Source organism: Columba livia, chromosome 3 (assembly GCF_036013475.1).
Source record: "Columba livia isolate bColLiv1 breed racing homer chromosome 3, bColLiv1.pat.W.v2, whole genome shotgun sequence".
Classification (NCBI taxonomy): domain Eukaryota; kingdom Metazoa; phylum Chordata; class Aves; order Columbiformes; family Columbidae; genus Columba; species Columba livia.
In genome coordinates, this window is record NC_088604.1 from 77,243,964 (window position 1) to 77,267,194 (window position 23,231).

General features: G+C 38.9%; 1 protein-coding gene across 1 annotated transcript in view; it reads right to left on the reverse strand.

The window, feature by feature from the left end:
• Window positions 1–2,718: 2,718 nt before the first annotated feature.
• Window positions 2,719–23,231, reverse strand: part of EGLN1 (egl-9 family hypoxia inducible factor 1) — a 37,128-nt gene continuing 16,615 nt past the window's right edge. Inside the window, exons 2-5 of the mRNA XM_065057753.1 lie at window positions 11,365–11,484; window positions 8,953–9,089; window positions 7,435–7,502; window positions 2,719–5,414 (exon numbers count right to left, since the gene is read on the reverse strand). Of these exons, the coding sequence (XP_064913825.1) occupies window positions 5,350–5,414; window positions 7,435–7,502; window positions 8,953–9,089; window positions 11,365–11,484 (390 nt within the window). The 3' untranslated portion in view covers window positions 2,719–5,349. The remainder of the gene's footprint in view (window positions 5,415–7,434; window positions 7,503–8,952; window positions 9,090–11,364; window positions 11,485–23,231) is intronic.

The window sequence follows — 23,231 nt, forward strand, 5'->3', positions numbered from 1 at the left end:
TGAAGTGAAAGGTGAACGGGACACATCAACAACTGTCTTGTGTGAGGCCAACCCAGTGTGTATTCTTTCTCCTCACGCTTCATGTTCCTCTCTAAAGTCAACACCTATAGCGTATTTTCCCTATACTCATCCCACACGTGTTTAGTCTTGGGTCTCATCCATCGGTCTCTTCCTATTCTACTTGACCATTTCTATTCAACTCATCCCTTCCTCCTTGTCATGCTGAGGCCTTGAGTCTATCCCCAGTGGGCTGGTGATTTGCATCTCATCTGCTCCTTCCACTTTTAGAGCAAACTCTTAGTACCTGGCTCATCTATTTGGGAGCTACGGGGTTTTTTTTATTCTTTCAGGAAAGGGATAAATGTACTGTATATTCACTCAACTTCAAAGCTATGGGGAAAAGCTTGATGGAACTGAGTGAGTGGTAGCAAAAGTCAACAGAGCAAATTCTCTGGAGCTGGTTTTGTCTGGCAGGACAGAGGACCTTCAACCTGCTTCTGTCAGCTGCTATCCACCCCCGCCAGACAGGGTCAGGCAACTCAGATTCAGCAGACGCTGCTCCAGAGTGAACAGAGCTCCTGCAGTGGTGTAACAGCACAAACAGGCTTCAAGGCATTTGCAGTACTTATATTCAAGCTTTACTTTACATCTGCAAAAAAGGTAAGTGAGTATTTTATATGAAAGGTGACTCTGGGAGACTCGAGTTCCTGCAGATCCATACCCACCCATCCCCCCCCAAAAAGCAGATGAAATCCAAATCCAATTAAGTCCCATGAATTTCTTCAAAGTCATTGCTGTTCAGTACTCAAATTCCCACTATGTATTTGCAAGTGCATGCAGCTGTCTGGATATCTGCATGCCTGCAGGCAAGGTGCACAGGCTAGACTTTCCAACAGACTTCCAGGGCTTTTGAGACTCAAAGTTCGCTATTGTAATTCAGTAGCCTCCCCTCTTCATATAAGAATTCCACAGGCACAAAAACCATAGAATGATGTGGGTTGGAAGGGACCTTAAAGATCATGTAGTTCCAACTCCCCTGTCATGGCCAGGGACACCTTCCACTAGAACAGGTTGCTCAAAGCCTCATCCAGCCCGGCCTTGAACACTGCCAGGGATGGGGCATCCACAGCTTCTCTGGGCAGCCTGTTCCAGTGCCTCGCCAACCTTGGGGTGAAGAACTTCTTCCTCATATCTAATCTAAGTCTGCCCTCTTTCAGTTTAAAAGTTGCCCTTTGTCCTATCACTACACACCCTTGTAAAAAGTCCCTCTCCAGCTTTCTTGTAGAGCCCCGTTAAGTACTGAAAAGCTGCTATAAGGTCTCCTTGGGGCCTTCTCTTCTCCAGGCTGAACCCCAACTCTCTCAGTCTGTCTTCACAGGAGAGGAGCTCCAGCCCCCTGATCATCTTCGTGCCCCTCCTCTGGACTCACTCCAACAGGTCCATATCCTCATGTTGGAGGCCCCAGAGCTGGATGCAGTGCAGTACTCCAGGTGGGGTTTGATGAGAAGTGGAGGAGAACAGTAATTTCCAGACTGATTGCACTGATCAGCATGGCTTAGAGATGGGATCATTTCACCACTGACTTTCAAGTGGTCAGCACAGCCAGATGTTTTATGTAAGATACAGGTTGTCAGCTAGCTTCCTCTCAGACTTGCAAGAGTCGTTTATTTGAGAAACACTCAAGAGAAACTTCATTTTTCCCTGGTGCAGTGTTTGACTTTACTAAGCAAAACCACCCCCCTGCATATTGTGCTCAGTAATATGATTAAAAAAAAACCAAACAGGTTTACATAGAATAGTTGCAAGTGCTGGACAGGCTTCTTCCTTGTTCAATGTAAAACAAAGATAAGAAAAACTGTATTTCAAGAGAACATGTAAGAAGTTACACAGCACCCAAGCATGGAAAATGCCTCAAAGCACTTTGAGATGAGCTCAGTAGTGCTACACTTGTATTTCAGCCTAACACAGGGACAAGAACCATCACCTTACAGCACAACTGAACACAGCGGTTACCCAAGTGCCATGAAAGGTGCCCTAAGGCTGGCAGACTCATCCTGAACCAGCACCAGGCAGACAAGCACACACAGGTGGGCTTCACAAGAGTTACAGCCATGGCAGAAGCACAGCCAGACAGATGTTTATTTGATTACCGTACACTCATTACGAAGCTCATCAAAAAGCTTAGGGAAATTGTGTGGCATCTCATATGGGTTGGCATCTGTAGACATTCTTCTGCCATCTTCAAAGGGCTCATAATTTATTTGGAGCCATGTAAACCTAAAGAGCTTCCACTAAACCTTTACAATCCTGTTTGAAAAGGACTTTGGATTTGCAACTCGCATACCTGTCAGAAAGTGGCGAAAAAACTAGAGCTGCCTCTGTGTCTGTCATCACTTTCTGGTCAGCATAAACTTGGTCCTGTTTCCGAGGGAGAAAATCATCATGAAAATTATCACCACACCCAGGTAACCATAGGCAGTCTTAAAAAAAAAAGCCAACAAACAAACCAACCAACCCCTGATTCTTCTCCAGAGCAGAAATAGCTCTGATTTAAAATATACAAGAAAAATAAAATAAACCACAAAAGAGAACAAAACTCCTCTCCCCACCCCACTCTCCTTTCTCCCTCAAATCCACATGCCTCCTTTATCAGGGGGCATTTATAAATTACTTGCTATGGAGTAGTTTTACAAGTTACAAAGATCACAAATAACCACATAGTTTTCAAGAACCTTTATACATCATCTTTTTTTAATTAGATTAGCTTTACAAGCAACTTGAGAGCTCTTTCATAATGAAACACTGCTTTTCAAATTACACAACTTTATAGGCAACCTGTAAATGAATCCTGAATTTCTTTGCCTGCTATAGATAAAGGTCTCATATTTTACAGCTGGCTAACATCATGAATAAAAATAGCATTATGAAGCTTTATCTTTAACCAGGACTAGACACATACAGATCATAAGACAGTTTAAAAAATAGTTTTAAAACAAGGACCTGCTTGGTGATGCTCAAGACTGAATATTCAACCGACATGAAATGAACAGTTTAGTCTAAAGGACATTGAAGAAATGGCTGACCTGATTTGTTGACTCTATTGTAATGACTTACATGGAGTGAAAAATTAAGCACTTTTTAAACCTGTCTGGCAAGCACAAACCTACAGTGTGATGAGAATTTGATACGCCCCGTGTAACTGCAGAAGTTTGAATTACAGAGGGACTGAAATGAGTTTAAAGGCTTATGCTTACATTTCGAAAACAAAACCAACCAAACCTCTGTTAAGGTAGTACTAAAGAAGGTGAAGTAGAAGAGGTGGCTTTTTTGCTTGTTTCATCGGTAGCCTAAATGCACTGCAGACCAGACAGTAATGACGATTTGCACTCCTTGGCCAGGCTGGCAGAGGCACTTACAGTAAAGGTATCCTGTCTGTTTGTCTGGGAAGAAAGTAGGAAAGAGGAAGAGAACTGCAAAGGGCAAGAACTTACTAAACAAAAGGAAAAGCGAAATCAAAACAAAACCGGGATTTCTGTTGGTTCTCCTAAATGATACACCAATACTGAATTTTTTCCCCTTTCTGTCAGTTTGTTACTAAACAATTAGCTTTTTCATGTTTTACATGAACAATAGTAATCTTTTTAATAAAAAATTACTGAGCTTTCCATAGAAAAGGTCTCTAATTGAATACAAACTATACAGATGCTAAAATTGTCACAGGTTGTAATATATACAGAAATATTTCTGTACACTCACATTGTTTTGGCTAAGTAAGGAAATAAGGGACAGATAGAAAACTGCAGTGGGTAAGTTGATCAACCCCCAAACTCCTGTAAATATGAATGCTGTCCTTTATAGGTTTGTTTTCTCAAGCTTTTAAAGCTCAGGAAAATAAAAATTAAAAAAATAAAAAAGAAGAAGAAAATAATCAGTGTCCTAAACATCAGTTTCTTAAAAATAAGAATATCAAAGTTTCTGCATGTATCACTTTTATCCTGTGATGTCCCCTCTCCTTGATAATATGAAAACAATGTAAAAGAAAATAAAGCTTTTCTTACTCAATATATACCTCAGTATTGACCAAAGGGCAGTGCCTCTTTTGGGGAAATCCTTCAGCACAGTGAAAACCTAAAGATGTATTGCACAAGGAGCCTACAGTGATGCACTTCAGCTTCAGTGTGCCGACCATCTCCTTGATACTATATAATAGATCAAGGTGTCAACTTACAGGCCGTATGGGACACCAACACTTGAAAAGGAAATAAAAAAAAGTAAATTTTACATATTCTATTAACTTATATACAAAGGAAAAGGGGGTGGCAAGTATTCTTTAGAAAAGGGAGAAAGCTCAAAATTTTCTGTCAAGTACATAAGGAGGTTCTGGGTACCTCTAATAGCCTAGGAAAGCCCTTGTATATTCTTGTAACTTGATGGTATTCACCAGGTCCCCAAAGCCAATGACAGCAACCGATAGTGTCAAATTCACTTAGTGCCAGTCACTTAAAAAAAAAAAGAAAAAAATAAACCAAAAAAAAAAAACAAAGAAGAGACAAACTTCCCCTCTGTGGATTCAACACAAAACCACAAACTGAATGTTACTAATAGCAAGATACTGATTTGCTTCTGTTAATAAGGTTCAAGAGGACATAGTAAAAAAAACAGTACAGCAGCAATCTTTAAAAGTTAAGATTAGTGTGAGATATGATATAAAACAATCAGGTTTTTAGCTGGTAATTAAAGTGCTCCTTTTATGACTTAAGGTGTAAAGAAAATTAAAGTGATTATCAGTTACTGGCAACCCTTACATTAAATTAGGTCTTTCATGGCAGAGGAGAACAGTATGAACGGTTTTACAAAAATAGATCCATGTTATTTTGGAGAATACTGTAAATTTTTTTCTTTTTTTTTTTTTTTTTCAGTTTTTCTTTTTTTTTAAGACTCAATTTTGATAAACTGTACCTGGTCATACAAAAATTACCCAAAATTCAAACTTTTACCATATAAAAAAAGGGAGAGATGAATTGGATTCAGCTGGATGGCAGGTCTGGCAAAATATAAGGATGGACAAATTCTATGTAGGGCACTTATGTCCAGATGCATATGTTGTTTCTTACTGATTGCTTATCTTCTTCACATAAGCAGTCACAGGCCTGGAGTCACAATCACATAGTACGATGCTTCAGCAGTCAAAGAATCTTCTATTTGATGCAACATTGAAACACTGCTTCTTTATTAAAATGTTGGTTTGTTGTTGATTTTCCTTTATCTTGTTATTCACATTCAAAAGTTAATAGATAGCATCAAGATTTATCAGGGAGAATAGCCAAGGGGAGTTGCTAAATCAAAGGCTTATAAAACGTCTTTCCCAACTGAGTCAGAAGGTTTATTAAGTTCAACCCTCACACCTTTTTCACCTGCAGAAATACAAAAAGGAAATTATTATTTTTCAGCATTTATCAAAGTATAGTCTATAGAATCGCTACATCACTTTCCAGATTACTTTTAAGAGAGTACTTTGAAGACTGCCTAGCACATACGACCTAGCAAGATACATATTTTTGTACACGTGTTCTGTAAAGTTAATGAGCCATGGTTAGTCATGATCTCTAAAAACAGGCGTTTACTTTGCTGCCCAAGTAGAAAACTGGGTACTTCACATATGTACAGTTTTGAAATTCATCATTTGAGCCTTTACATGCAAAGGTAAGCTTTAAGAATGGCCAGTTAAGAATCTGACCGTATTGTCCATTATTCTGGACCAGAATATCCAGAGGTTCTTGGTATTTACCTTTGTAAAAAAAACTGAGGGATTTTTAAAATGGAACATTCAATTTGACTTGCTGCTAAGAAATACACCAAGCTCACACCTCTTCTGCACTTCTCTCTGAAAACTGACCTTCAGATACCCCCACACAAGTTTGACTATTAACACTTCAGACACAGTAACCCATATTCAGGAAATACTCACACATATTCTGCATAGTTTTAGTTAGACTGACATTAAGCCAAAATGAACAGTGTTCTATTTCTGACATTTTATTCTATAATTTCATATTTTGGTATCAATGGAAAATAAAGAGCATCTTGCACAACTCTTGCTGTAGATACAGAGCAAAGGTGGCAGTTCTAACTGCAAATGAATCTGGACTCACAACAATATGATAACATAAATCAATTACAGGGCAAACCGATACCAAAATCCTTCCAACCCAGCCTTTGTTCCTCAAGTGCCTGCAGTTTAGGATGACCCTGGAGAAGGAGGGGAGTCAGAGGGACCACAAGCCCACCCTAAACACTTCCCTCCCAAAGCTGCATGGAGACAACCAGAACAGCTCTGATCCAGCAAGGCTGGCTCCAGGAGCTGCCCGGCTTACAGACAGACACACAGACAGGCTTCCTGCAGAGGCCAGCTGGGCGTTATCCAGCGTTCCTGCCCACCTGGGAAGTCACCGAGCAGCAGGACAGCCTGCCCGGCCAGAGCTCAAGGGCTCCCTGTGAGTCAGGCAGGAGCTACATTGCTCTTATCGCTCCCAAAATGCACAGTTATCAGCTGCACCAAGGCATACTCAGCCAAACTGCCGCTTTTGCAGCTGCTAATTAGCTCTGGGGCTACTTATGACCTTTGGATGCCTAATAGCTATGAGTGGAAACTTCATTTGAAATTATTGGCACACGTCTTCAGCATCATCAGTTTCAGAGCTCGTTAAGAAACTCTGGAGAAACTGGCTCTGTGCATGCATGCTCTTCTCGTACACCTGATTTTGGTTTAAACTACTGTAAAAAACACAAAATCATGATGGCAGTTAAAAGCATGACAGAAGTCCTAGGCCATTTCTCCTTATAATGCTAATTTGAACAGGAAAATTAGATCAACTTCCTCTTGAGGGAGAAGCCAGAAAAGGAAAACAGATGCTAGATATGTGGAATTGGAAATTGAGGAAGTAACTCCATTCTTTGATTTCAGATTTTAATTTTAGGCTTTTGTTTTTCCAGTATAGAGACTGTAGTCAAGTTAAGTTGTATTCACTTGTCGAATCACTATATTCAACCAAAACTATTTCCAGGGCTCTCCGTTCTGCAGTGCCTCACAGTCTCTGGTGTACTTATTCTCCACCCCTACTAGGGAGACAAAGACTAGGGAGAAGCTGCATCCCCCATATAGAAATACTGAGCCGTCTCAGAGGAAGCGTGAGCAGGACAAGGCTCTGACCTGGATTTCCCAAGTCACTGCCCAGCAGCTCAACTACTGGGTCACCTTCCCTGTAAAATCTGACTCTCTCCCCCTTTTTGTGCACAGGGTGGGCCAAGGACATGAGGCTGGACTACGGAGCTATTCTTCAAAAAAAAAAAAAAAAAAAAAAAAAAAAAAAAATATATATATATATATATATATATATATATATATACACACAGTAGACATTAAAAGGAAATTACCTGTTAGATATTTTACTTTAGCTCGTGCTCTTTCATCTGCATCAAAATACCACACTGTTATTGCGTACCTAAGGAAATAGATGGAAAAAGAACTCCTGAACTATGAAGAAAAAACAAAGCGAAGCACTTGACATAAAACACAACCTAAACGAAATTATACTTCTGCAGTCTGACAAAAGACTTAATAAAACACGAAGCAAACAGATTTGGTGCTTTTGGTTGGTTGGTTGGGTTTTTTTAATATTAGAAGGTATTGTCTGAACAGTCAGTGAAAGGGTGACACTGAGGTTCTAAGTTTATGCTTATTTGTCCTGATGAGTTCCTATTACGGTTCTTGTCCAGAACCTGTAATAATATAGTTTCTGTCCCTATCACCTAGCCCCGTGACCACATCTTTTACTGTACTCGGTCAAGTCCATCACTGAGTCACACTGCAAGAACCTCTCTTTTTGGACACTTGCCATACGGGAATTTTACTACCCCTTCTTATGCAGCTCCTCTGGTTTTCCACTGCCTGTGGCAGATTTAAATATGAAATGCCAGCTATTGAGAAAAGACTTTAAGGAGCTTTAGTAAACAGCATTTCATCCTTTGACTCTGCTTGGAGCACAAAGTGGGAGGGGACAGCAGTACAGCCTCCAGAAAGGCTGCAAGAGGATGCAGCTGATGGTAGTTTCAAGTTACTTCTTGCAAAGGTATGTGTGTTAACTCACAGTTCCAGTCAACCTTCAGTACTCTGGCCATCCAAACGTGTTGTGACAGGGGCAACAGGAAGTCTGGATCAATAACTCCAATGATTTACCTATTAACGCTCTCCGGAAATGCTACTCAAGACTGGGGGCAGTGAATGCAGGTACCTTCAGCATCACCCACTGCACTACACTGAGGGACAAAAGAGATATCAAGTTCCCCCTGTGACTCAGACTGTGACTCCCCAGAGAAGGGAAAGATTCGTGTATCAGCCGTCATTTTTGCCCCATGGCCCTCTCCCAGTTCCCTAACTAGAAACTGGTGGGGCTTGGTTTGAAGAAGACTATTTTCTAACAACTCCCTCCCAACAAGAGGTGACATAAAACTGAAGTACCTAGCCAATGTTCCAGCAACACCATAAGGTGCTGAGGACAAAGGGAAAGGAGGGGAACATAAAGCCATTACAGAGAAATAAGGAAAACAACACCCCTGGGCTAAGGTGGGGGCTGCTATGGCTCTGAGTGCTCCCACCCAGCTCTGCCAAGTACACGCCCAGAAACTTCTGGTGTTTCCAGTCCTTCCTATCCACCTAGGAGGATGTTGTCTCCAAAATATGAGAGCAGACATCAGTAAAAAACCCAGCAGCACAGCAGAAGCCTAATCGATCTAGAAAAGAACCTCTTATCATAGTGCAAGTGTACATGGAAACTGCACATGGAAAGACCTGGGATCATGTCATAACTCACAGCATCACTCATTTCTCATTAGGACTTGCTCATTTATTGATAATAGAGGCATCACACAATATAAAAATTCCATCAGTCCTACCTTGTAGCAAATGCTGGCTGTACTTCATGAGGGTTGCGGCGATCAGACCAGAAGAATAGCAGTCTATCGAATTTGGGTTCAATATCAGCGAATTGGGCTTTACCTTCTGGAAATATCCGAAGGATGCCTCCACTTACCTACAAATTAAATATTTAAAGCCAGTGCTTGAAAACAACATCACATTTGAAAATATTTAATAGATTTGGAACTGAAATAAAAGCCTTTAAGGGATACTACAGAAATTACGGATCTATGGCTTTTTCATTTTGCTTTCATTTAACAAAACCTTTTACACATTTTTCATGGGTAATTTCAGAATGTTTGCAAATATTGAACCTCCATTCATGTTGAAGTAAAAAACTGTGGTTTCAATTGGTTGTTTCTTAGCTGCATTACCTATTTGCAAAAAATAGACAAGACTGACAGATATTACACAGGTGGCTTAAAATATGCCAATACAGATGAGAGAAACATTCTCAATTAGGAGATTGTTTCATTTAACAACAGCACAAGTTTATGTCACATTTCTGTAATTATGATGAGGAAAGACCAGGAAACTTTAAACTGAAGATTGAATCTGTGTTGCTACTGGTCAATTTAGATCTCTTCCAGGCTTTGAAAAACAGCTGGACCTACCTATGCATGCCTACAAAACAGCACAAGTAGGTGAGGTTCATTATTTTTAAGTCACATTAACTTCTTCCTACTGATGGTATTGATGTTGTTAAAATCTAACTACAGATAGCCAACTTAGGCCTTCATGGAAAAGTGCAAATACTAACAAACTAAATGGACATAAATTGTTTTAATTGTGATCTTAATCAGTGGACAAGAAGTCACAATTTAGATCAATTTGTTCTCCTAAAGAACGTTTGAGCTGCTTTCTTTACTAAACAATATACTTGCTAATACATTAATTGTAACTTGAAATAGGTATCACAGGTAATGAAACACACTTGTTCCTAAATTAAATATCCAGCTAGTAAATTTTTCAGTTATTTTAAAAATGCAAATTGCTTGACTTCTACACTCTGATATGCATTCATTCTTTTCCAGGAGAAAAACTGTAAAGCAACTGAAAATGCCCCAAAGCTTCATTTTAAGATATTCAGTCCAACCAGTGCACTTATATGTGTAGATGCTATAACGGCAAAAAAGGCTAGTAACTTATTTTTTAACTGAAGGATCAAATTTGACATTTCAAAGAGCAAGGCAGAAACAGAAAGCTTCAAGTGCATCCATTTCTGACTCAGCTTTCCGATCTACCAGTTTTATGTGAGTATATTATAAGTGTCATTGTCTCATCCGGTTCTTGTAAGAAATGGACAGCACTCAAAAAAGGGAAAAGGGGAAATAAAATTAAACAAACAAACAAAACAAACAACAAAAAACAACAACAACAAAAAAACACAACAAACAAAGCCCCACACAACAAACAAACTCCCAGCTGCAACCTGCGTTATCCACCTCTGGTGCACCCAGTTCACAGAAACTTACTGCTTACATGCTCTTCCATATGCTACTTTCTATGTACAACAGAAATATCAGTAGTTTTTTCTTCTCCCCCCCCCCCATATTTAATGGGAATAAACTTCTCCATAGCTAACTGCTGCACATCAATCAAGGAATAAACAAAGCTATCTTTGCATTACTCTCTCATGCTTTCAATGCAGCCAGTTAGCTGCTTCCATTCTTCAAATCTACCAAATCCCACTGAATCACTACAAAAATCCTCATTAAAAAAATCACTTTATCATAGTCACCACATCTATGTAAAGTTTCAAGTCACTGGTAGTAATACTGTAGACCACTTAAACTCTGTTATAAATCCTCATCTATCCTACACCCTGTATTTACAATGGTACAAAGACTTGTGCTGCTTTGAACCATAACGCTTGCTTATTTTAAACTGCTCCCAAGCTACAGCATCTTTCTTTTTATAAGCATATCCATGTAAGTAAAGTAGTTACACAAACAGTAAACTCAACATTCAACGACAATATAAGGAGGAGCAACCTAATATCCATTATCTTTCAAATATTATTTACTCTTTGTGTACGTGTGGGTGCTTACCATACAAATAATGTACAACAAAACGCATAATTAGATATTTATGAAACCTGGATACTAGCAAATACTTACACGTATAATTAAGAAACATACATGAAAAACACGCAACTTTCCTTCAGTCTCACTGTCAAGGAGGTCTTGCTGGCATCATTCAAAACCTTGGAAAAAATGCCTCATCTCTATCTGCTCTTGCTAACAGCAGTATCAGGAGTGCAAAAAATACCCGCAGTTAACATATCGTAAGAACACAACTAGGGCAGAGAAGTACAGGAACAAAAATCTGTAGCAAACGTGAATTAGAAAGCATATGTAAAAAAGTTATAGAAAGAAACTATTGCATACCTTAGCATCCCAGTCTTTATTAAGATAATATATACACGTAACACATCTTCCATCTCCATTTGGGTTATCAACATGGCGCACGTATCCTGTTCCATTGCCTGGATAACAAGCCACCATAGCCTAGAGCCAAAGAATCAAACATAGTAATTAATTTTAACTGTGTGTACAGAAAAAATGTCTACATTTTATCTGTATTAATTCCTAAGTAATTCATACAATAGCAAAAAAAAAGTAAGTTAGAAATAACGGGAAAAGAATTTTTAATCTGTGTTTTCTTTCTAGTTAAAAACTAGTTTTGAATACAAACAGATGTCTACAAAGGCATGAAACACATTGAGAAGAACACTGTTAATTAAGGTGTGGAAGGTGGGGCTGCTCCCATGTTGTGACTAATCCTTCTGACTTCCCTCCGTTGAATGAAATAGGAGAGAGGAAAATGTCTTGTGTATAATTAAGTAACATGTGCTTCTCCTTGTGATAAGACTCCTTGTTTTCCAGACTCAAGTTCACAGACAGTTATCTTTTTATCTTTTTTTTTTTTCTCCTTGTGTTTCCAATTCTTCCTCAAAATGTAGTGTTAAACTTTATTTTTAGGAGACTTTTTAGACAAGACCATCAGCCCATCTTACTCAATCACACCAAGTGCATTCTTGGGCTTGTGTTTTGTCCTGTACGTAGGAGGTTTTTGAACTTTTGTTGAAACAAGCCTACACGTACAACAAAAACATCCTTTTTAGTCAAGAAGTGAGAAACTGAAAACAGACACCGAGCAGTAATCTGCAATAACCTTCTGACATCAAACGATTCCCAGTACAGTAGTATATTTAACTTCCCATGCTGCACTTAGCTCAGCTGACTTGAAAGCCCCCTGGAAGGTGGTTTAGTTTCTGAGCCTTCAGACATGCGGATGTGTGTGTGAAACAAACTGGCCACCTTGCTAAGGGATGGCCTGATTAGCCTGATTAGCTATCAGTTCCTGTGCCATGTTTGTTGCATGACACATCCCCATAACTTTATGCATTTGCTGGAAACAGTAATCATTTCAGGTTTTTGAAAGAGATCAGAACAAAGTTTCCCATGCCAAGTCATCCAGAGTACTCAGATGCCTGCAGTGATAATATCCTATCTGCAAGAAGTCATAACATTAAAATAAAAAGAGTTTCTACCAACAATCCAATATACTCCTAACCTCGATGAATGTTTGCTGTCTAAAAAAAAAAAAAAACACAACCTAAAAACCTTTAAGTGCCATAATTCCTGTCTACATTTAGCCCCACTAAGTGATAATTTAAGTCAGACCTCTGAATTGCAAACTCTTAAACCTCTCTTACATAAAACGTCAAAAATAATTTTCCCAATAAAGTGTTAACTGTGAAAATGTAACCCATCAGATTAACAGTACTTCAGATCAACTGATTCAGTGTATTTTTCTGGCTTTATACTGACAATTTTAACATTTTAAAAAGAGGGAAATAAGTTAACAAATAAGGCTTTACACAATTTTAATTACTTGCAAGAAACTGTGCTTTGAGCAGGCTGAGAAATAGTTTAAAGTACTTGCAGTTCAATCAGTAAAGTACTGTATATCACATATAAGCAGAATCGATTTCACTATAGCAGCAAACATTTTAAAATCTTTACTAAGGAAAGAAGCAATTTTTTGGTGGCTCCTTCTAGGAAGAAATCAGAACACAGTGTTTGACAAATAGCAGCACTGTGGTAATATAAAAAAAAAAAAACTAAAAATTAAGCCAAATTTCATTCACATGAGATGGAAGTGACTACACTGCATAAAAAGTAGTCAAAACTACAAAATTCAAATACCCTTGTAATTTTCAGATCAGACACTTCAGCTTCTCAATCCCTTTACTGTAATCATAGTGTAGTCATCATTACAGGTCTCACATTACTTGAGATATGTAATATGTAAACATAATGTGACCTAATATTTGGCAAAGTCATTACTTATCAGTTTTGCTGCAGGAAGATAAACCCACAAAAATCAAAACAGTGAGTTAAAGATACCAAATAATGTAACAAGGGTTCCGTAATTTCCTTTCTTACAGAAAAAAAAAAGGAACAAAAAAAGCAAAGCTGGGCTGGAAGAGGAAGATATTTGGTTTCCGCTGAAAGCCAACCCTCTTGGAAAAAAAAAAATCCAACGTACCACATAAACCCTATCGAGCTCTCATAGAGCCTGAACAGTGCTGAAACCAGATCCAGGTCCAATTCTGTAACAGCGTTGCTAATAAAGTTTCAATTTAATGGGTTTTGCTGAGAAGCATCATGCAAATTAAGCCCCGACATTATCTGTTGCTCAACATCTACGTGAAACAGCTACTAAAATTCATTCAGAAGGAAGAAAACACTGGTACCAAGTAGCTAGAGCAATGTCAGCTCTCACTGAAATCATGAGGAGTTAAGACGCAGATATTAAAAGGTCTTCGGGCACATAAATGACCTAAATATCTGTCACTGAGCCAAAAAAACGAGTGTTAGAAGTCCAGGAGAGCTCCCAAGTCTCTCTGGCCAATACTGAGCTTTTTCCAAGGGCACACTTGGTTGCTGTCTGTTCCTCAAAAAGATAATTTTACAGTCAGAGAAGCATAAATTTGCATCCTATTGCTATAGTTTCCTTTATAAGGTACTGAAATGGGTACTTGTTCTCTTTGCTGAAGGGAAATCAAGAAAGGAATCTTTAACGTCAACATTGCTGAAGAAGAAGGGGACCAGCAGCATTTTTGGAAAGTCTGGGGAAACACCAGTTGTCATAAACTTCATATAAAAAACAGCCACATGCAACATCAGAAGCATTTCATACAATCATTTGGGTCTAAAATACAGTCAGCGTTTAAAAAAAAAAAAAAGCCCTTGTTTTTGAGTTTAGAGTCTGAAAATTCTGCTATCACCAACTGCAAGAGACGAGAAACAGTTTTGCTGCGATAACTTATCTAATATGTATTTGTTACAACAGTAAGAATGACTCAGCCTTTAGCGGCAAATTGGAAAGCAAACAAATTTGCAAATCAGACAGTGTAGCATAATATACATTGCTTTTGCCAGTTAGTGTGACAATTCCCTCTCCCCAACTGAACTATGATAAGGAAAGTCACGAAACTTAACAGGACATGGGAAATATACTGCTTTGTGAAACAACACAAAGTGAGTTCGTGTCAAACTCATGTACTGCAAGATTATCCACATGGAAAGAACAAGAAAGTGACCCAGGTAAATAATGAAGTCACATACTTTTGATGTTGTTATAACCTTCTACAGTATAAATAAGCAAGCAAACACAAGTATGCCAACCAGAGAGAACATTTTAGGTTTGGAGCTTACCTTCCAAAAAAAAAAAAAAAAACAAAAAACAAAACCATCAACCAAAAACCCCCCCAACACTGTTACTGGCAGTCAAGAGAGCCAGGCACTTGAGACCAGAATGTCCAAGATTCCTTAACATTTTGGACTATGAACAATGAAGTTGTTAGCTCTCCAAAACAAAGAGCTACCTGTCTCATCAGTGCTCCCATAAAAGTAATCAATTCATTCAACTCAAGGCATTACTTGCATTTTCTTAATAGACAAGGAGGTCTCCCCTCTTGTGCTTCTTTGGCATGACAATTTTTAAGCATTCAGTAATCTTAATTTCTGCAAAGAATATATTTAAGTCACACACTGGATTTGTTCACCCACTGGATTTCTTTGCAAACACTTTTAATGTTAACCTTCTTTAACCCAACAGCATTCTCTTTCAGTCTGAGCACTCATGCCTAGCACATGAGCCCTGTCCTAAGATACCCTCTGGAATTCATGAGTAATTGAGAAAGCTTGAGAGTGCCCCAGCCACCCTGCAATCCACCCAACTTGTGTTTATCAAAACTAAGTACTCACACACTTAAGAAGCTGTCAATTGCTCATTCACATACGGATGCTGTACTTGCAAAATGTTTAATGCTGGAAAACTAACTCTAGGCCATCAGCCCAAACAAGCAACCGGAGAAGCCACAGATTTTTTGCTAAGCATGGACACCCTTAGCGTGCCAGCCACTACTCTAATTAACAAATAAATGCACAAAGGTAATATATTCTGAGTGAATAATCCATAGTCCATAACCATACTGTTTTCTTCACTATGTAAAGTGGGACCACCTAAAGACACTCAATCCTAGGAGGCACAGCACACCAGTGCAGCCGAAAATATGATTTCATATGGGAGCAGCCTTGACCTCCTTTCACAGAGAAGGAAGACAACCTCACCCATATACAAAAAAGAAAGACATGCAGGTTAAGACTGAAGGTTTTTCCTCCACCCTCTCCATTCCTCACACAGCTGGATACCTGCAAGTTTAGATATTGATCCTTAGGGGGAAAAAAAAAAATGAAGCAATAACAGCAAACTCAGAGGAAACAGGGAAAATACCAGTTACATGACAATGTAAAATTCCTCAGGATGGGGAAAAAAAATCCCAAACCCAAACCACAAACATAAAATGGAGAGAGGACATTTGTTCTGTCATATTTGTTAATGTAAAACAACTTTGTTTAGCTCAGATTAAAAAAAGCCGCATCAGTCAATGAGATGTCACTTTTGCTCTTTGCTGAAGGAACTGCAAATCTCAGTGAGCAAAACAAAATGTCTAAATGTGAGACCGATTACTTCCTATGAAAATTTATCAGATGCTTTTACAACGACTTCACTGGAAATCCTTGGCATGGCTCATCTGACAGACGATTCAAAGAAAGAGAAAAAAACCCCACACACAACACTGCAATGAAGAACCAAAGTAAAGAAAAAATAAATCTGACCCATCCCTATTTGGTCCATCTCTGATGTTCCAGTTCAAGAATTTGTTCATCCCTGACAAACAACAGTCCTGACAAAATACATTCCAGTTTAAGCACATCAGCAAGATTTCTGACAAGGTGTACAAAATAACAATCAAATTGAAGGAAAAAAGACTCTGTTGGTACTATCTTGTGTGAGCAGTGTCAAGATTACTGACTTAAACATGTTAACATGGTAAAACTTGGCCTGGATTTAAAACTCTTCTACAAATTCTTAATAAGCAGAGACAGAAACTTGCAACAGAAAGAAAATATCCACAGGGAGAAAGTCCTGTCATCCTTACCCCAAACACAGGAAGCCAAAAGAGGTAAGATAAACTCTTCGGGACACAGCTAATCCAAGTATTTCCATACTAACTTTCATCTGAGTAAAATTTCATGCTGATGTTCTCTAGGATCTAGTAAACAAGGCCAGAGCACCAACTTTTCACACAAGTCAACACTGTGAAACTAGACACACTGGAGGGAAATATCAGCCTCTGCAAAGACTCCCTCATTAAAAATCCATTACTTGCAATCACCATCAACTGGAGAACCTGTAAGAGGAAAGCAAACCTCTACTTGTGGGCTTAAAAATTAAACAATGCAGTAGCTCACATGTCCCCAAGAGAGAAGGAAAACCTGTAGTTTTGAGTTAGAAGCTAACATAAAGAATATTGCAGCAGCTTTGAATCATTTCTCTTTAAGCTCTCTCTCCTAAGTTACCTCTACAGCAATTAAATTTATCTATTAGCAAAGGAGTTTAAGCTATTATTTTCTGTTGTATTTTCCTCTGCAGATATGGTAAAACACCTAGCTTCAGATTAAAAACAACAACATCATCAACACCAAACAAAACCAAAAGAAACCTCACACCAACAAAACAACAAAAACCAACCACTACTTTAGATATCAGCTATTTGGGTCATCTTCTGGTAAGCAGAGTAAGATGCTCTTCTAGGAAAACACAACTGTAGGCAAGGACAACAAGCATGGGCCACCCCTCTCCTGTGGCTGCTGAAGGTAGCAGCACAAGTTTTAACAGGCAAGCAGGGTTGGAAAAGCTGCCAGCTCTTGAGCTGGCAAAGGGAAGGCAAACTGAACTGAAAACTGAGATGAAAAATGAACTCAGATAGGAAGGGACAGAGGAAAAACTGAGAGTTGACATAGATGCTTACACTATAAATAAAATCAGCATGTGGCTATGTACGCGGATTAGATCTTCCATGAGCTTCTAGGGAGTTTGGAAACTAATGGTAATCTGACCCAATGCAACAGTCGATACAAGATTTCTATTTGCTTTGACAGAATTGCATTTCATATGCATACAAAAATCAAGCAACAGATCATACCATCAAAAGTTTGGCACAACAGATTAATACTTCTACTACATTGCTTATTTCTAACTTGCCAATCATATGTTGATTTCTCAAACTGAAGTTCAGAGAAAGCTTTGCCAACCTAGCAGTTCAGCGGCAGGCTCTTCAAATTAACTCACTGCTTTACTCTGGTCTTCAGTTTTACATGATGTTTACCTGCTGACAACGTGCACTTCACACATCCTGATAAACTGACACAAATCAGAAGGCAGAACCTTTCATGCTGGTTCAGTGGCCATGTTCAGCCCAGCACTCCAGGGCCAGAAGATCCACATGGAGTTTCGATCCAAATGCCTTGAATATAACCAGGGTGCTGCTCAGCAAACAAGCTCAGGTATTGTTCATTGTAGCTACATAAAGTTTGGTACTCCCTCTTTACTGTTCAATTCTAATTGTGCTCAACAGCAAGATCACATGAAGTTGATTTCCCCAAGTATCATTCCTTTAATTCATGCACGCATACACGCTCTAAGAAATGACCATGAGCTCTTGAATTGCTGAAGAGATGTACATACAAGTTTGGATAATTCATCTGTTCTACACGGCACAGGAAAAAACCCAGCACTGCAATCGCTTATGGCTGATACTCAGGAAATCACTGCGAATGTGGGATGTTCTCACACTTTGATGAATGCATCTAATAAATAAAAACCTCATGTAGGACAGAAAAGCTCCCATGAAACTATCAAGCAAGAGCCATTAACCTAGGGGAGATGGTAGAGATTCTCCCTGTGGGGATGGAGACAGAAGGCACGTCTCCCACACTGAGGCTTTAACAAAGCCTTGAGGAAAGCTGGGCAATCTGGAGAAACACATCTCAAAAAGTGAGCTGATGAGTGACTGAAAACAGTGTTATAGACAGACATAACAGGAAGACCTAAAATACACTTCCTAACTCCCAGCTGATGTCCTGCAGCCCCCACTGCTACTAAACTGAGTTAACAACATTTAAACATTAATGAGGTTCTCTCTGCTCTCCTGTACCTGGGCTTGTAAAATTGGAAGTCTCAAATCTCCAAAGGCAAAGAGATCGCTGAGTCAGCTTACAAGCTTCAGGGGTAAAAATAAAAACTGTATCTTCCTTAATAGTTAACACACTGGCATTTTTCAGGCTGCAAGCCAAGTTAGGCAGGACATGTCTATTGTAAAAATTCTGCCAGTTTAACCAAAAGGTGCTGTTTTAAAACTGAACCAGTAAAACTGCAGTCCTTCAATCTTACAAAGGCCTAGCTTCCTTTAACTTAATCTAACTGCTTATTAGGAAAATAAAACTGGGTTAAAGTCTAAAGAAATATACAGAAAGTTATGCACTGGCTAACACAGGATATTAAAAAAAAAAGTAAAGTTCACCTGACATATCTCTGAAAATAAACGATGTGTTCAAGCATAAACCACCTGCACCCCCCTCCCCCCAAAAAAAAATTAATGAGCACATCCATGCTATGTTACTGCTTCAAAGCACTAACAGCTCCTCTAAACCTCAACATGACACCTTCTGATAGTTGTGATATCAAAGTCTACTACAAGCTTAAAAAAGAAAAAAAAGAAAAAAAAAAGGCAACGACCTAGAACAAACAAACAAATCCCCCCCCGCCCCGATATACCTAATCAAGGCTTCCCAAAGAAGGTAGATAAAAAACACTGTCACCAGGGGCAGAAAGTTCTCTCTCAAGTGCCTCAGAACAAACACAACACTTAGCTTCACAGCTGAGAAGGATTTAAAACATACTTCGATTTGTGCCAGCTTCCATCTGTCTACATTATGATTAAATAAGTTGACTAATGCACTTCAGATTCAAACAACCGTTGAAAAATGTAAAATGTGTTTGTAGAACTGGCTGCCCTCCACGAATAACTCCCCATTCCCTCCAAGAGAAGCAGCCTGGTGACTCAGTGTTTTGGCACTGTAAAAAAATTTGACAGAGAAGTAAGTCAATCGACACAAATTTTAAGAGTCTGTTTTTTATTTAACATCATAAATGCTTTGAAATGAATAATACCTTTTAGAAACCAAGTACTTTGAAACTTTTTTCCCCAGGATGGGGCAGAATGTTCTGCTCTCGCATGAGACTAGTCAACTTACTAGTTTCATAACTAATCATTCAGAAAGAGCACAAAGCAGCAACATCTTTAAGAACTAAAAATAACAAAACACTAAAATTACAACAGTGCACTAAAATAGTAAGAAGTTAAATCTCATTCAGCTACATAACTTAAAATATATTCTGACAGTAGTTTGTGCACACCAGATTTCCAGAGCCAGCCACATGACATCAGCAGACACACTGATGGATGACACAGGAAAAAGCACAGTTATCTATTTTAAGATCACTACATATGATCAGGGAATTTGTTTAGTTGTTGGAGACCTACTGGATAAACTGAACTTACATTACCTTCAAAATAAAGTATGCACATTAGCCCAAACTTCAAAACTGGAGACCTCTTATGCTGCTTAATACCAGGAGAGGGTGGGAGGAAGAAACCCTAAGGATGAAGGGTGGGCAAAGGGGGGTTGTTTCTTTTCTTTATTTTTAAACAAAATGTTACTGTAGTATCTGTGAAAGTAATGGCTGAGAGATTTGCCATTTAAAGAATATCATCCATCACCACTACCATTCTCCCCCCAAAAATACACATACTGGAGAAGCCTGGACCTTCTTCCCTATAGAAGATAAGAAACAGTGCATGATAGTTTTGCTAAATACTAGGAGAGATATATAGATAGATAGATAGATAGATAGACAAAAGGATGATTTTAGTTATTTCATTACTTACTTAAAAACTACAATTTTGTTTCAGCTTTAAGGCAAAAAATAACCACATAACTGAAATTTAGTTGGCAGGAAATATTTTTTTTTTTTATATATAAGAATGTTGTGAAACTGCATGGTAATAGGATTGCATGTTTAGTACTCTGGTTAGCCAGATACCTTAAGTACTTGTGTTTTTAAGTATTTTAAGCTTACTGCATCTAGATGAACATTTACTCAAGTGTCCAAGTTAAGGTCTCAGCTACTACCTCTAGATTTTTAACCACAGAAGGATTTACGACCATAAACAGCACACTGAGGAAAATGATTTTTAAAATAGTTTTTAATGGTATTTGCAAGCGGGCAAACATGATTCGGCATGCCTACAGCATTCCACACTTGACACCATACACTATAGCATTCACTCCTACTATTAAGAGTCCAGACAATTCTTTGAAATTATTTATAAATTAAAAAAACGAATAACTAGGCACTGAAATGCTAATAGATGAAGCGCTGCTTTAATTTATATTAATACTGCACAGAAGTCTGACTAAGGTTTAAAGCCAAATAGCAACAAACAGCCTGTAATACACTTTCAAGTCACCTACAATTTAAATTAAAAAAAATGCTGACTGTGCCCATACTGCTTTTTGAGGGCTTTCACATATAAACTGTCTCCATCCAAGCCCTTCTTTATAACCTCACCATTGCACTTTAATAGGGCCTCTCTCCCAGCTGGTATAAACAACGCTTGGGGTTTTTTTGGTTTTAACCAGATCACCCAGTGCATCCAGTTCCAATGTAAGCAGGCCATGCACAAATCCACTGGCTCCCACCAGCCCCTGGGGAAAGCCTTGAGGAAGAGCTGTGGCCACGCAGACCTAAAGGCTGGCCATCAACACCAGGAGCAAGACTGCTGACGCTGGCATGAGACTCAGAAAACGTGACTTCAAAACCCAAACCTCTGTCCATGTATGTCCCAGCAGAGCCAGCCACGTATTTCAGGTTAAGGACACATTCTGCTGTGTCGGCTTGCTGAAACTCCCGGAGGAGGGCGGCTCAGGAATGCAATGTATTTGCTCTAGGAGTACGTGGCCTTGTGAGCACAAGAAAGATCTGAATGTACCCAATACTGATTCCAGGCAGTGAGAAACACCTCAGGAAATTGCCCGTCCTCACCCAGCTGATGCAAAAGCCCCACAATCTTCTTAAACACCAATTCAACTGACTCTGCAACAAATTTATGCTCATGGCAGCAACAAGCTCATCTTTAGGTTAGGACCTCCTACATAGAACAGAACTAACTCCCTAGTGCTGCTCCAACAGGTCTTCTCCCACTCTCCCCGTTGGTCCCAACCACTCATGCTCCAAGAGACCAGTATGATGGAAAAAACAAATCACCCTCATGTCTTGGGAAAAAACATGCTCCATTACCTATCAATTGATTAAAAGTAACCCATCTGGTTTGTTTCAAGTCCATTTATACTTGGCATTAGGAAACTGCTATGAAAGCAACTAATCCAGGCAAAAAAGTTACCTACTTTCCTCCTTACCTCTGCTTCAATAACAAAAATTATATTTCATATATTCATCAAACTATTCACCCTTCCTAAAAGGCATGTAGGCTTCTCCACAGATCAGCCCTTTTCCGTGAACAACAACTAAAGAAAAACCTGTTGATGGTATCTGTCGAAGATCCTGTCAATCAACATTGCTATGACTGCCTGTAACTTGACAAGTGTTGTGGCTAGAAATAGGATGCTAATCTCAGAATCCAACTTTCCCACTCTAAAAATCAGAAGGTGGCAGAACCCAAACTCCACACAAAGCAATGACATAAGCAGAAAAGCCATAGTGTACAAAACCTGACAGAAGCAAGAAGAAAGCCTCTCTGAAACAATTTGTCACTGAGATTTTTTTTTCCTCTTTCAAGGCATTTAGAAGAGAACAGAACCAGGACCTCTCTCCCCAAATGCTCACACAGGAAGTAAGAAATCCTAACACTGGCTGGGTTAGCATGCATACTCTTAAACCTTCTTAAAAGCACCGCGTTTAGTAAAAAAGAAAGTATATTGCTCCACACACCCCCCAGACACGATGGATTTCAAGACAGGACACGCACAGCTCACTCTCTCATGTTTCTGTAGAAAGGTTTTTCTGTATGTCCCTAAAAATCAAATCAGCAGGAACTTTTCTGGTAAACAAAAGGACAGCTAGAGGTTTACAATCTACCATACCCACTGGGTAGAGATTGCAGGCATTAGCAATAGTAGCCTAGATCAGAGGTGTCATGTCAGACCACGAGGACTGTTCCACAGGACATACTTAGGTGCAACTTACATGCAAGATCTGCAGAGCTTAAGTTTTGTTTTTCAAAGCTTGTTCCCAGATTTAAGTTATGGCCAAAAACCCATAAAGATAAAATAAAAAAATACATGCGAAAACATAATTGATGAAAAACCATTTGCCTCAGTCTGCAAACACCCTGAAATAACCCAAGGACATAAAATCATAATCTTAAACAACAGCAGTGAAAATGACTAATGGATAGATGATATACAGTGAAATGAAAGGAAGATGAAGAAAGAGAAGGAGGCACCAAAAGGAACAGCAGCACTGGCAGCAGTCTGCATTACTGTAAAGGGAAAATAATGCTGAGTACCGTGAGAACTACAGAACAAGCGGAACAGCAACAAATTTTGCAAAATACTGGATTCCAGATTTCTGTACAAGAAATCAACTTCCTCTTCAAGTCTGCAGGCAATCACTTTAGATTTCAGGGTTGGCAGACGTGTATTTTTTCAGTGATACTTTAAAATTATATTTCTACATCATTACTGAAGATAAACAATGGATCTTCTAAAACATGTACCTATTATTGTATATGAACAGTGGCTAGCAGTTTCTG